We start from the raw sequence: 12,385 nt of genomic DNA, 5'->3' as shown, positions 1-12,385 counted from the left end.
AAGTGGATGCGGCGTACCTCTGGAGTAGCCAGTTTGCCATCTTGTCATTGTTTTCAGGTGTGCATGGGAACGGAAGCTTGGTTGGGGGAGCTGGAACTGCACCACGTTGAGGGCAAGTGCACGACTCCAGTTGCTTGCTGGGTACTGTGCATCCACCGTTGACAAGTCTGACGACGTTGATTTCTGGTTCGATAAGATTGTGCGCCATTTCTTGCTTGATCTGATGTTCCCCTAGAGTTGGGAACTTCGGGGATAGGGCACCTAAATGCAATAGTGTGTCATGAGATAAGTATAACTTGTCAACGTCTGGACTGATGTAAATCATGCACCGACGTTCAACATTGCAGCCGTGCGCTGTACCCCGAATGATGGCACGAAATGCTCCTGTAATGGAAATAGTAGAGCGATTTGCAGCTATTAGGTTTGGTGCGGGTACAAGGGTCTCTTGTCCAAAGCCGGATTGCACAAAGTTCTTCAGTGACCATACATTTATTTGGGCACCAGTATCTGCGATTGCTGTTACTTGTGCTATCACGCTAGTGTACCTGCCTTGATGACATGAGTCATCCATAGATATGTCTACCCGAACTGTGGGATGTTCTCGCATGCGGGATGGTGTCCAATGCCCTTTTTGGAATGTGTGGTGAGGACCACGAATTGTTGAGAACATTGGGTCTCGGGCTGCGATGTCAGTTTGTGTTGAGGCAAATGTGCCTATTTGAGGTACAGTAGGTGCTACACAGAGTGCTCCGACTGATGCATCTTTAGGAGGAGCGCCCCATTTGTTTTTATGACGAGATGACCGAAAGCATTCGAGACAAAGGGAATAAGGCGTAGTGTTCCAACCTCTGGGGCCTTCTCTGTAACGATTGAATAATCTATTGCATTTAGGGCAGTGAGTTTTTTGTGACCAATTGGGAGAGGAAGGTGCTGCCTGGATGTGTCCACGGTCTCTTGGAATAGGGCTTTGGCTTTTCTTGCGCTTGAACGTCGACACTGCCGAAACGTCATGAGATGGTACCGCATTGCGAGCCATTTCTTTAATCTCGACAAGGGCGATGATATCGTTGATGGGAATCGACAATACTTTGTCCATTCCCATCATTTCGCGACGAATCTCACTGTCCGAAATTCCACTGAGTAGTGTGTCGCGGATCATGTGATCTGTATAACTAACTTTCAGCCCGCAGGAACATTTCGTAGTGAACGCACATATATCCGCTTTTCCGCGAGCACGAGCTGCAAAAGCGCGAAATTTTTCGTCGCGCATTTGGTGCATCGCCATAAACTCTGACCGTAACACCCCTGTGGCGACAGGTATAACGGCCAGTTGTCGCATTGCAAGCAAAAGTTCATCTACAGGTTTGCTCACTGTCTCAGCGTCAGCTTGGAGAAGGCTGTCCCCTAGGGCTTGGCCGGTACATTGAAATAACTGGACTGAAGCTGCTTCATCAGGAATGCTGCAACCTTCTTTAAAAGCCTTCCATCTTCTGGTGAACACGCTCCATTCTTCTGGAGAAACTCCAATATCTACAGTAGGTCGATTTAGCTTCGGGCCAAGGTTTACGGGCGCTGGAGCGTTGCGCGTCGTAGCAGCATGACTGTACGTGTGACTTTGCAGCACCACACAAGCAACCGCTTCGGGCACGTCGGCTGTTTCAAAATTACAGTTGGGAAAGGCGCATGTTATCACCACCATTCCACAAATTTCTTTAAATTAACCTTATCCTATTGCGATTCGATCATGAACAAAGACGGTTATTTTTCTTAAATGTATTAACAAAAGAAAAATGATCGAATCGCAATTTCTGCAACAAAATACACAACGTAAGATTGTTAAACTCAACACTAGAACTAGAACAAAAGAAGCTGTTGTTCGCTAGCCTGCCAGAATGAAATGATACGAATAAAACAGAGTACTGCCTCGCGGAGTACACGTGACAAAAGGAGTGCAGAAGTAATCAAGGAAGCATGCTAACTGCAGGCATTTGTGCAGTGACCACTCAATATTGTTTTGTAGAGGCCACTCAATGTTGTTTTGTAGAGTCACTCAATACTGTTTTGAAGGAGCCACTCAATGTTGTTTTGAAGGGACCATTCAATGTTGTTTTGTAGAGGCCACTCAATGTAATTTTGTAAGTGCCTCTCAATATGGTTGTGTAGGGGCCGTTCAATGTTGTTTTGTAGAGACCACTCAATGTTGTTTTATAAGGGAAACTCAATGTTGTTTTGTAGGGACCACTAAATATTGTTGTGTAGGGGCCGCTCAATGTTGCTTTGTAGAGCCCATTCAATGTTGTTTTGTAGGAACCACACAATGTTGTTTTGTAGGGGCCACTCAATGTTGTTTTGTAGGGGCCACTCAATGTTGTTTTGTAGGGACCACTCAATGTTGTTGTGTAAGGGCAGCTCAATGTTGTTTTGTAGTGACCACTCAATGTTGTCGTGTAAGAGCAGCTCAATGTTGTTTTATAGGGGACACTCAAGGTTGTTGTGTAGGGGCCGCTCAATGTTGTTGTGTGGTGGCCGCTCAATGGTGTTTTGTAGCGGCCGCTCAATGTAGTTTTGGAGTAGCCACTCAATGTTGTTTCGTAGTGGCCACTCAATGTAGTTTTGTATTGGACGCTTAGTGTTGTTTTGTAGGGACAACTCAATGTTGTTTTGTAGTCATCATTCAATGTTGTGTTGTAGGGACCACTCAATGTTGTTGTGTAGGGGCCGCTCAAAGTTGTTTTGTAGGGGTCGCTCAAGGTAGTTTCGTAGAGGTCACTCAATGTTGTTTTGTAGGAGCCACTCAATATTGTGTTGTAGGGGTCACTCAATGTTGTTTTGTGGGGGCCACTCAATGTTCTTTTGTAGAGGCCACTCATTTTTGTTTTGTAGGGGCCACTCAATGTAGTTTTGGTAGTGCCACTCAATGTTGTTTTGTAGGGGCCACTTAATGTTGTTTTGTAGGGGCCGCTCAATGTTGCTTTGTAGGGCCCACTCTATGTTGTTTTGTGGGGGCAACTCAATGTTGTTTTGTAGAGGCCACTCAATGTTGTTTTGTAGGTGCCACGCAATGTTGTGTTGTAGAGGCCACTCAATGTAGTGTTGTAAGGGCATCTCAATGTTTTTTTGTAGAGGCCTCTCAATGTTGTTTTGTAGATGCCACTCAATGTTGTGTTGTAGGGGCCACTCAATGTTGTTTTGTAGGGGCCACTCAATGTTGTTTTGTAGGGGCCACTCAATGTTGTTTTGTAGGAGCCACTCAATGTTGTTTTGTAAAGGCCACTCAATGATGTTTTGTAGGGGCCACTCATTGTTGTGTTGTCGGGGCCACTCAATGTTGTTTATTAGAAGCCACTAAATGTTGTTTTGTAGGGGCCACTCCATGTTATGTTGTAAGGGCCACTCAATGTTGTTTAGTAAGGACCGCTCATTGTTGTTTTGTTGAGGCCACTCAATGATATTTTGTAGGCGCCACTCAATGTTGTTTTGTAATGGGCACTCAATGCTGTTTTGTAGGTGCCCCTCAATGTAATTTTGTAGGGACTACCTAATGTTGTTTTCTAGAGGCCTCTCAATGTTGTTATGTAGGTGCCACTCAATGTTGTGTTGTAGGGGCCACTCAATGTTGTTTTGTAGGGGCGACTCAATGTTGTTTTGTAAGGGCCACTCAATGTTGTTTTGTAGCGGCCACTCAATACTGTTTTGTACGGGCCACTCAATGTTGTTTTGTAGGAGTCACTTAATGTTGTTTTGTAGGAGTCACTCAATGTAGTTTTGTAGGAGTCACTCAATGTATTTTTGTAGGAGTCACTCAATGTAGTTTTGTAGGAGTCACTCAATGTAGTTTTGTAGGAGTCACTCAATGTTGTTTTGTAGTGTCACTCAATACTATTTTGTAGGAGCCACTCAATGTTCTTTTGTAGAGGCCACTCAATTTTGTTTTGTAGGGGCCACTCAATGTAGTTTCGTAGGGGCCATTTAATGTTGTTTTGTAGGGGCCACTCAATGTTGTTTTGTAAGGGCCACTCAATGTTGTGTTGTAGGAGTCACTCAATACTGTTTTGTAGAGGCCACTTAATGTTGTGTTGTAGGAGTCACTCAATGTTGTTTTGTAGGAGTCACTCAATGTTGTTTTGTAGGTGCAACTCGATGTTGTTTTGTAGAGGCGACTCAATTTTGTTTGGTAAGGGCCACTCAATGTTGTTTTGTAGGGGCCACTCAATGTAGTTTTGTAGGTGTCAATCAATGTTGTTTTGTAGGGTCACTCAATACTGTTTTGTAGGAGCCACTCAATGTTGTTTTGTAAGGGCCACTCAATTTTGTTTTGTAGGAGTCACTCAATGTTGGTTTGTAGGGGCCACTCAATGTTGTTTTGTAGGAGTCACTCAATGTTGGTTTGTAGGGGGCACTCAATGTTGTTTTGTAGGGGCCACTCAATGTTGTTTTGTAGAGGCCACACAATGATGTTTTGTAGGGGCGACTCAATTTTGTTTTGTAGGAGTCACTCAATGTTGGTTTGTAGGGGCCACTCAATGTTGTTTTGTAGGAGTCACTCAATGTTGGTTTGTAGAGGCCACTCAATGATGTTTTGTAGGAGTCACTCAATGTTGGTTTGTAGGGGCCACTCAATGTTGTTTTGTAGGAGTCACTCAATGTTGTTTTGTAGGAGTCACTCAATGTTGGTTTGTAGGGGCCACTCAATGTTGTTTTGTAGGAGTCACTCAATGTTGTTTTGTAGATAGGCCCCTCAATGTTGTTTTGTAGGGGCCACTCAATGTTGTTTTGTAGGGGCCACTCAATGTTGTTTTGTAGGAGTCACTCAATGTTGGTTTGTAGGGCCACTCAATGTTGTTTTGTAGGAGTCACTCAATGTTGGTTTGTAGGGGCCACTCAATGTTGTTTTGTAGGGGCCACTCAATGTTGTTTTGTAGAGGCCACTCAATGATGTTTTGTAGGGGCGACTCAATTTTGTTTTGTAGGAGTCACTCAATGTTGGTTTGTAGGGGCCACTCAATGTTGTTTTGTAGGAGTCACTCAATGTTGGTTTGTAGAGGCCACTCAATGATGTTTTGTAGGAGTCACTCAATGTTGGTTTGTAGGGGCCACTCAATGTTGTTTTGTAGGAGTCACTCAATGTTGTTTTGTAGGAGTCACTCAATGTTGTTTTGTAGGGGCCATTCAATGTTGTGTTGTAGAAGCCACTCAATGTTGTTTTGTAGATAGGCCCCTCAATGTTGTTTTGTAGGAGCCACTCAATGTTGTTTTGTAGGGGCCACTCAATGTTGTTTTGTAGGGGCCACTCAATGTTGTTTTGTAGTGGCCACTCAATGTAGTTTCGTAGGGGACACTCAATGTTGTTTTGTAGGGGCGACTCATTGTTTTTTTGTACGAGACACTCAATGTTGTTTTGTAGGTGCCACTAAATGTTGTTGTGTAGGGGCCGTTGAATGTTGTTTTGTAAGGGCCACTTAATGTTGTTTTGTAGAGGCCACTCAATGTTGTTTTGAAGAGGCCACTCAATGTTGTTTTGCAGGGGCCACTCAGTGTTGTTTTGTACGGGACACTCAATGTTGTTTTGTAGGTGCCACTCAATGTTGTTGTGTAGGGGCCTTTCAATGTTGTTTTGTATGGGCCACTCAAATTTGTTTCGTAGTGGCCACTCACTGTTGTTTTGTATTGGCCTCTTAGTGTAGTTTTGTAGGGACCACTCAATGTTATTTTGTAGGGATCATTCAATGTTGTGTTGTAGGGACCACTCAAGGTTGTTGTGTAGGGGCCACTTAATGTTGTTCTGGAGGAGTCGCTCAATGTGGTTTTATAGAGGCCACTCAATGCTGTTTTGTAGTGTCAGTCAATACTCTGTTGTTAGAGCCACTCAATGTTGCTTTGTAGGAGCCACTCAATGATGTTTTGTAAGGCCAACTCAATGTTGTGCTGTAGGGGCCACTCAATATTGTTTTTATATGGGCTACTTAATGTTGTGTTGTAGGGGCCAATCAATGTTGGTTTGTAGAGCCCACTCAATGTTGTTTTGTGGGTGCAACTCAATATTGTTTTGTAAGGGAAACTCAATGATGTTTTGTAGTGACCACTCAATGTTGTTTTGTAGAGGCCACTCAATTTTGTTTTGTAGGGGCCACTCAATGTTGTTGTGTAAGGGCAGCTCAATGTTGTTTTGTAGGGGCCACTCAATGTCGTCGTGTAAGAGCCGCTCAATGTAGTTTTGTAAGGGTCGCTCAATGTTGTTTTGTAGAGGTCACTCAATGTTGTTTTGTAGGGTCCACTCAATGTTGTTTTGTAGAGACCACTCAATGATGTTTTGTAGCGACCACTCCATGTTGTTTTGTAGGGGCCTTTCAATTTTTGTGTTGGTGCTGATGATGAGATCTGCCAAACCACAGGCAGAGAAAGCATAATATCTGCAAAAAATTCGGCATTTTAGATTTTACAATGAAGTTTATTACATACACAGGCTGCATTGATATTTACATCTCTGTTCAATTAGATGTTGAGGCACTGGACGATGACTCTAATATATGTAGCGCAGACACAGTTAGACATTCAAAAGTAGAACTGAAGCAAATTCAGGTGGTTGGCATGATCCACGATATTAGGTATCACTGAGTAAATGTTTCCGGAAAACCGTTTTATGGTGTTCATGCTATTCTTCTACTAACATGACCGTAAGACACGTTAACGTAAAAACTTCTGATAAAACCATCCCTTTCTAAACACTAAGTTAAATTTATTATTAAGAGTCTACATATTTAGTTTCTGTATGAAAACAAGCCAATCTCAGATTCGGATTTAGCAGCCAAAGTATCTCAAGATACAAAATATACTCAAGATGAAAGAATTGTTGTACAGTGCAAAAAGTGTTTCAGTTGTAAACATTTTATCACCAATGATTTTAGTTAAAAATATTGTCAGCCCACTGTAAGTTACTTAATTGTAAAACAGGTAAACACTGCAACAAAATGTTTGCTTCGAAACCTCATTTGGGTTGACAGAGTAACTGCAAGATCAAGGAGCGGTAGTTTGATTGGGGAATACCCATGAAAAACTCACTTTGAATATCTCTCTCACTTCAGAAGAATATTATTCATTCTAGATAAGAATAATTTTATAAACAATAATATTTCAAGTACAAGGGGAAACTTCATTTTGTTCATCTCGGCATCCAGGCTTACGTCCGCGGTTAAAGTCAATACAAGCATGCGCAGCTGCTTGTATTGTGCTTGCAAATAGCCATTCTCAGTCTAAGAACAACGATCTCAACAATCCACCGATTGGTCAATAATTAAATTTCTGTTTAGATCTTTCTGATTGCATTTGGTACTGGAATTAGAAATCTTGCAGCCAAAGCAGAATTGTTGTCATTAGTTTCTGTTGAAAGATTTCTTGATAATCCTGATACAAAACTGCTGAAACGCTTCAACCAGTCCTCAAGTGAAGGTAAAATGTGATGTTGTATTTATACTCAAAAAGTTAAAAAGCAAAAACTCAAAGAGTCAATAAAACGAATTTGGTCGTCTTTCATTTGCAAAATAAAATATCTGCATGTTTAAGGGTAAAATCTCTTACCTTCAACTTAATTTAATTTAAAGTTTAATATCACTATAAGTTGTGAGCAAAATTGTAACGGCGACTTTCATTAGAACTAACAAGAACAAACACTTCTATTTTCTGGTGAAGTTGCAGAGCGCAATGAGGAGAACATGAAACAATATTTTGAAAAAATATTTCAAACAAAAATTTATTGTTTATTGTTTTGTATTAAGCAGGAGTAGCCCTTTTCTCAGCGACTCATACCCTGAACACCTTAAAATCCTTACGACTCCAACTCCAGGTTTTTGGCTCTATAGCTCTGGTTTAATGTACCATTGTTATTCAGATAATATTTGGGTTCCATCTTCTTTTAGAACTTACCGAATGTGGCCAAGCTGGAGACGTTGGAAACATCAGGAACCGAGCTACTGTTGGGAGAGTAATCGGTGGAAATTATGCCGCTAAAGACGCTTGGCCGTGGCAAGTGCTTCTCTGTAAGCTTCAAAGCAGCGTTTTCTTGGTGAGATTATGTTTAGCAAATGGTTCAATTTTTCACAAAGCTAAAATTAGGAGTATTTTTTCAGTTGGCTTTAGTTATTTACAGTAATTGTTTTGTGCCAATGTTAATTACCATTATTTTCATTCCGTATAAGAGTTCCTCAATGAAACACCGCACTATTGTACAGTAATTAGCAACTGATGCTTTGGCTTAAAAACTTTTGATTTAAGCAAAACAACAAAACCATCGAGTCGCGTTCCAGTACCGCGTTGCAAAAAGGTTGCTACGGGTTGGGAAAATACTTCATCAAAATGTTGTTTTGCAACAGTTTTGGCGATCTTGAAGGTCAGGATTACCAGGAATGTGTGATGTTGAAGATCAAGATTGTGGTAGATGAAGATCACTTTTTGTGTGCCCAAGGCCTTGAAAAAGTGAAGTTTTTGTTCAGTAAGGTTGCAAAACAAAAACAAATTTTACTGTGAGCCACTTGATTAGATGTAGTTAACCGTATCTGTTACTGCTTCCTTTTGGCGGCAAGAGTTACTGGCCGAGACCTTCAGGTCTACATCACTCTTATTGCTAATTACTCCGTCGGCTTACATCAAATAACAACGGGAAAAAGTATGCCGTTGGTCAAAACCCTGATCTATCATTTCAATCAATTTATTTCGGAAAATATATTCGTGATTGTGTATTTTAGGTAGAAAAGGTGATAAAGACTCGGTTTTTGACCTATTTTTGCGATTTCTTGGTCAAATTTCTCAGTTCACATTTCATTTTGAAAGTCTTCTTGCATTGAACACAGAATTTCATCAATTTTGTTTTTCCGTTTCTGTGCAAATAATATTCCATGCACTTTTTGCACTACAAGCAATTTGCGCAAATAACAAATTACCTTCCTAATTATTGTCTGCCATCAAAGAATGACTCACATCGCCTCAGAGACCGACTCCCTACCCAGACAACAAAATCGACGTTGAATTAATGTAAAAATGACAGATTTTGTTGCCTGGGTGCAGAATGGAATTTCAGCGCCGTCGTGTTATTATTGACAAACACAAATGAAACCGCACGCTAATAGTAAACTGTCAATTAAGCTATTGAATAATAAGAAAATTTCTTGCATTTTATAACTGGCTGTGACAAAAGGTTTATTGTGAACTTCACAATTATCCGATACCAACATAGTCAAGATTAAAAGTTGGGGCAAGAAAAAAAAGTAAAAGTCAAAAAATCTCAGGTTTCTAGCGTCACTGCTTCTATGTGAAATTGCTGAATTAGCAGAGGGCGAGACCATTGGGTCTACGTAAGTCTACGCCAGTAACAGGTACGGATACTGCTAACTTTTGCCTTTGACTGCTCGATTGCTGGCTTACGAATTATAATAAGTTAGTGATTGTTTTCATGAGGCCTTTTCAATCGTTGTCGTAGTTTAAGCAGAATCCCATGTCATACCCAATGCCGAGGGTAATTTGAAAAAGTTACAAAATTTTCAGTAAATTTGATGATTTTAAAAATAAGATTTTTGAATTTGATCATTTTTTACCAAATTGTTGTCTGGTTCATATAAGAAGTTTTTCTTCGTGTTACTAGGTAGTTTCAACGTTCACTAAAATACATCAATATTTACACAATTTACCCATCCAGCAACTTTGTTAATGTTGTTTGCTGTCAAAATTGTTTAGAGGCCTGACGTCAGGCAAACTGCTTCAAACAAAAATGCAAAATTCGTCATAGCACATGACTAGGAAACTGTGTTTCGGCAGCCAGTGCAATTTGCTATTGCCACAACGAACTCGCAGCGTCAGGATAAACCAGGTCGTTAATATCTGAATTGTGAAGAAAAATACAAAAGCTAAGCAAAAAAGAGGCTGCATGTGTTTTTACATTCAGTGCCTTTGTTTATATTCAGGCCCTGAACATTTCTTGATCTAGTTGATTTCCTGCAATAGCCACTTCGTTGATTTCCTGCAAAAATTTACAAAAACAAACACTTCTATTTCCTGGTGAAGTTGTAAAGCGCAGTACGGAAAACAAGAAAGAATATTTTGAAAAAACATTGCAAACAAAAATTTTATTGTTTATCGTTTTGCATCAAGCCGGAGTCGACCTTTTTGTATCGACTCCGACTCTTAATCCATGACTTCAACTCCACAGTCCTGGTTTCATGTAGCATTGTGACTCAGATAGTCAGTCTTCCATCTTCATTTAAAACTCACCGAATATGCCCAAGCTGGGGACGTTGGAAACATTAGGAACCGTTTTTACATTTAATGTTGATATTTAGTCCCAAACATTTCCTGAATCTGACCAAAGTCATAGAGTTCAGTTTGCTTTAGTAAGGTCACTCTAAACTTCTGAAGCATTTAAGGTTGGGTCAATGAAGGGAAACATTTATTTAGCATTCACACAACAGAAATGTGAACAAAGTTGATCAATTTTTTATCATATGTCAATACAAAATCAATACCAAAGTTGATTTCTTCATGACCAACACATCTTTATGAGCAACACAGAAAACATTTTCAAATTTGAAATGGCAAAATGGCCAAATTAGATTGAAAGTTCAAATCGACATTTGTTGGACGCGTAGGCCTATCATATTAACAGAGTCTTAATCCGTATCAAAAATTATACCAACAAGCATATATGTCAAACTTTGGTTTATTTTATTGCCTGTAAGCTACGCTATTTTCAATTTAAAACCGGTCGGTGGGAGAAAAACGGTCGGGGACCGCTGCTCTACTGCATACGACTCTATAACATTATAGATTTCATTTACGTGATTTTTTATTAAATTACAACACAAAGCATTGATAGCCGGACTTCGGATCAAGAAAACGCAGGAAATGTCACTGAACAGACTGGCACATTGTAACAAAATTTACATATTTTCTTTGTCAGAACTCCACCTGTGGAAACAGATTTCAGAGTGATTCCAAACAAACCTAGAACAGAAAGAGTGAAAATAAAACCTTTATTTCTTCAGTTGTAAAATTGGCCTTTTTATTTTTTATTAGATGGTTATTATTATTGTTAAATTATTATTAGATGCTGTAACGTGTAAATGATACTATGACACGCTTTGAAGTTACTGTAGAAGTAGATTGATTTTCATGTGTAGAAGCATAATCGTTGCTTACTTCACAAATGTAGATCCAAACGACCTACTGTATGTTAGCCTGATGCTGCGAGTTTGCTGTGGTAACAGAAATTTACACTAGCTTTCCAAACATGTGCTATGACGAATGGTGTTGGAGTCAGTGTGTCGTTGTTTTACCCGGTTCTTTTCTTTGACTTGAGGCTTTTGTCTTGATTGCTGTCTTGTCGGGTTTTTGTGTTGTCAGGCATTATCATTGTAAAAGTTGTCGAATTAGTTGATTAATAGTTAAGGTGACGTAGTTCTTCCACTTAACTGTGAAAAGCTTTGATTCTTTGCATCTGTTCTGCAGAAGCTTCAGGTGTATTACTATATTTTGTTTTGTTGCTTTTATTTATGTTTGTTCCATTCAGACTTACAATGTCAGCGCTTTCGGAGGAGGCTCTGTGATAAACAATCGCTGGGTGTTAACAGCTGCTCATGTTTTCGAAGGAAGTCGCTACTTATACAATTGGCCTCGTAACGTATTATTGACTATGGGTGAGTTTATGAAAAATGGCATTACCTTGTTGTAACTGAACTATTTTTAATCGATGTCCCATAACCATTGAGAGGAGGTCAAAGTTTAAAATATTGCAACCATACTTTTAGGACTAACAAAACTAACTCCAATCAGTTCTTCACAAGTACAACAAAAACATGATTGTTCAGTTCGAATGCAATCAAGTGGAAAAACTATTGAAAAATATTAGTTGCTTCTGCGATCTGGTTGGTGTCATAACAGACACTTACAATGATTCATCTCGATGTCTTATCTCAGCACACTTTTATTTTAGGAGTTAGTCGACTTCCTCTGAGAAGACCAGTGTCTCTTCCTCCAGGAGCAAGGGTGTTTGTTTCAGAAGAAATTTTCATTCACGAAAGATTTTCATCATCTATCTTTGATAACGATGTCGCACTGGTAAGTTGATTTACTTTGTAAACCTCTGAGAACAGCGCATGTCTCTGATGAATACTGCGCTATATGAAAACATACATTATTACATCTTTCAACTTTACCTAAGCAACCAAGTTATTTATTCTTGCAGTGCTCAAATTTATCATAATCACGTCGTCATAGCATTTCTTCAATTGGTCATTTTCGTTTGGAAGTATCAACTGAGTGAGGCCTGTCATCTTCCGCCAGAATGTCCGTACAAACTGGAAAAGTTTTTAGAAATACAAGAGTGCAAAATCTTTACGTAGCA

At 39.9% G+C, this 12,385-nt stretch overlaps 1 protein-coding gene across 1 annotated transcript in view; it reads left to right on the top strand.

Moving 5' to 3' along the window:
• The first annotated feature begins 6,441 nt into the window (after positions 1-6,441).
• Positions 6,442-12,385, top strand: part of LOC145779430 (transmembrane protease serine 11C-like) — a 68,904-nt gene continuing 62,960 nt past the window's right edge. The window contains exons 1-5 of the mRNA XM_082591021.1: positions 6,442-6,579; positions 7,308-7,446; positions 7,914-8,059; positions 11,552-11,678; positions 11,975-12,099. Coding sequence (XP_082447147.1) covers positions 6,442-6,579; positions 7,308-7,446; positions 7,914-8,059; positions 11,552-11,678; positions 11,975-12,099 — 675 coding nt within the window. The remainder of the gene's footprint in view (positions 6,580-7,307; positions 7,447-7,913; positions 8,060-11,551; positions 11,679-11,974; positions 12,100-12,385) is intronic.

The sequence above is a fragment of the Aplidium turbinatum genome, chromosome 1 (assembly GCF_918807975.1).
Source record: "Aplidium turbinatum chromosome 1, kaAplTurb1.1, whole genome shotgun sequence".
Taxonomy (NCBI): domain Eukaryota; kingdom Metazoa; phylum Chordata; class Ascidiacea; order Aplousobranchia; family Polyclinidae; genus Aplidium; species Aplidium turbinatum.
The sequence above is the reverse complement of the archived record's forward strand: the minus strand, read 5'-3'. Positions and strand labels throughout refer to the sequence as shown.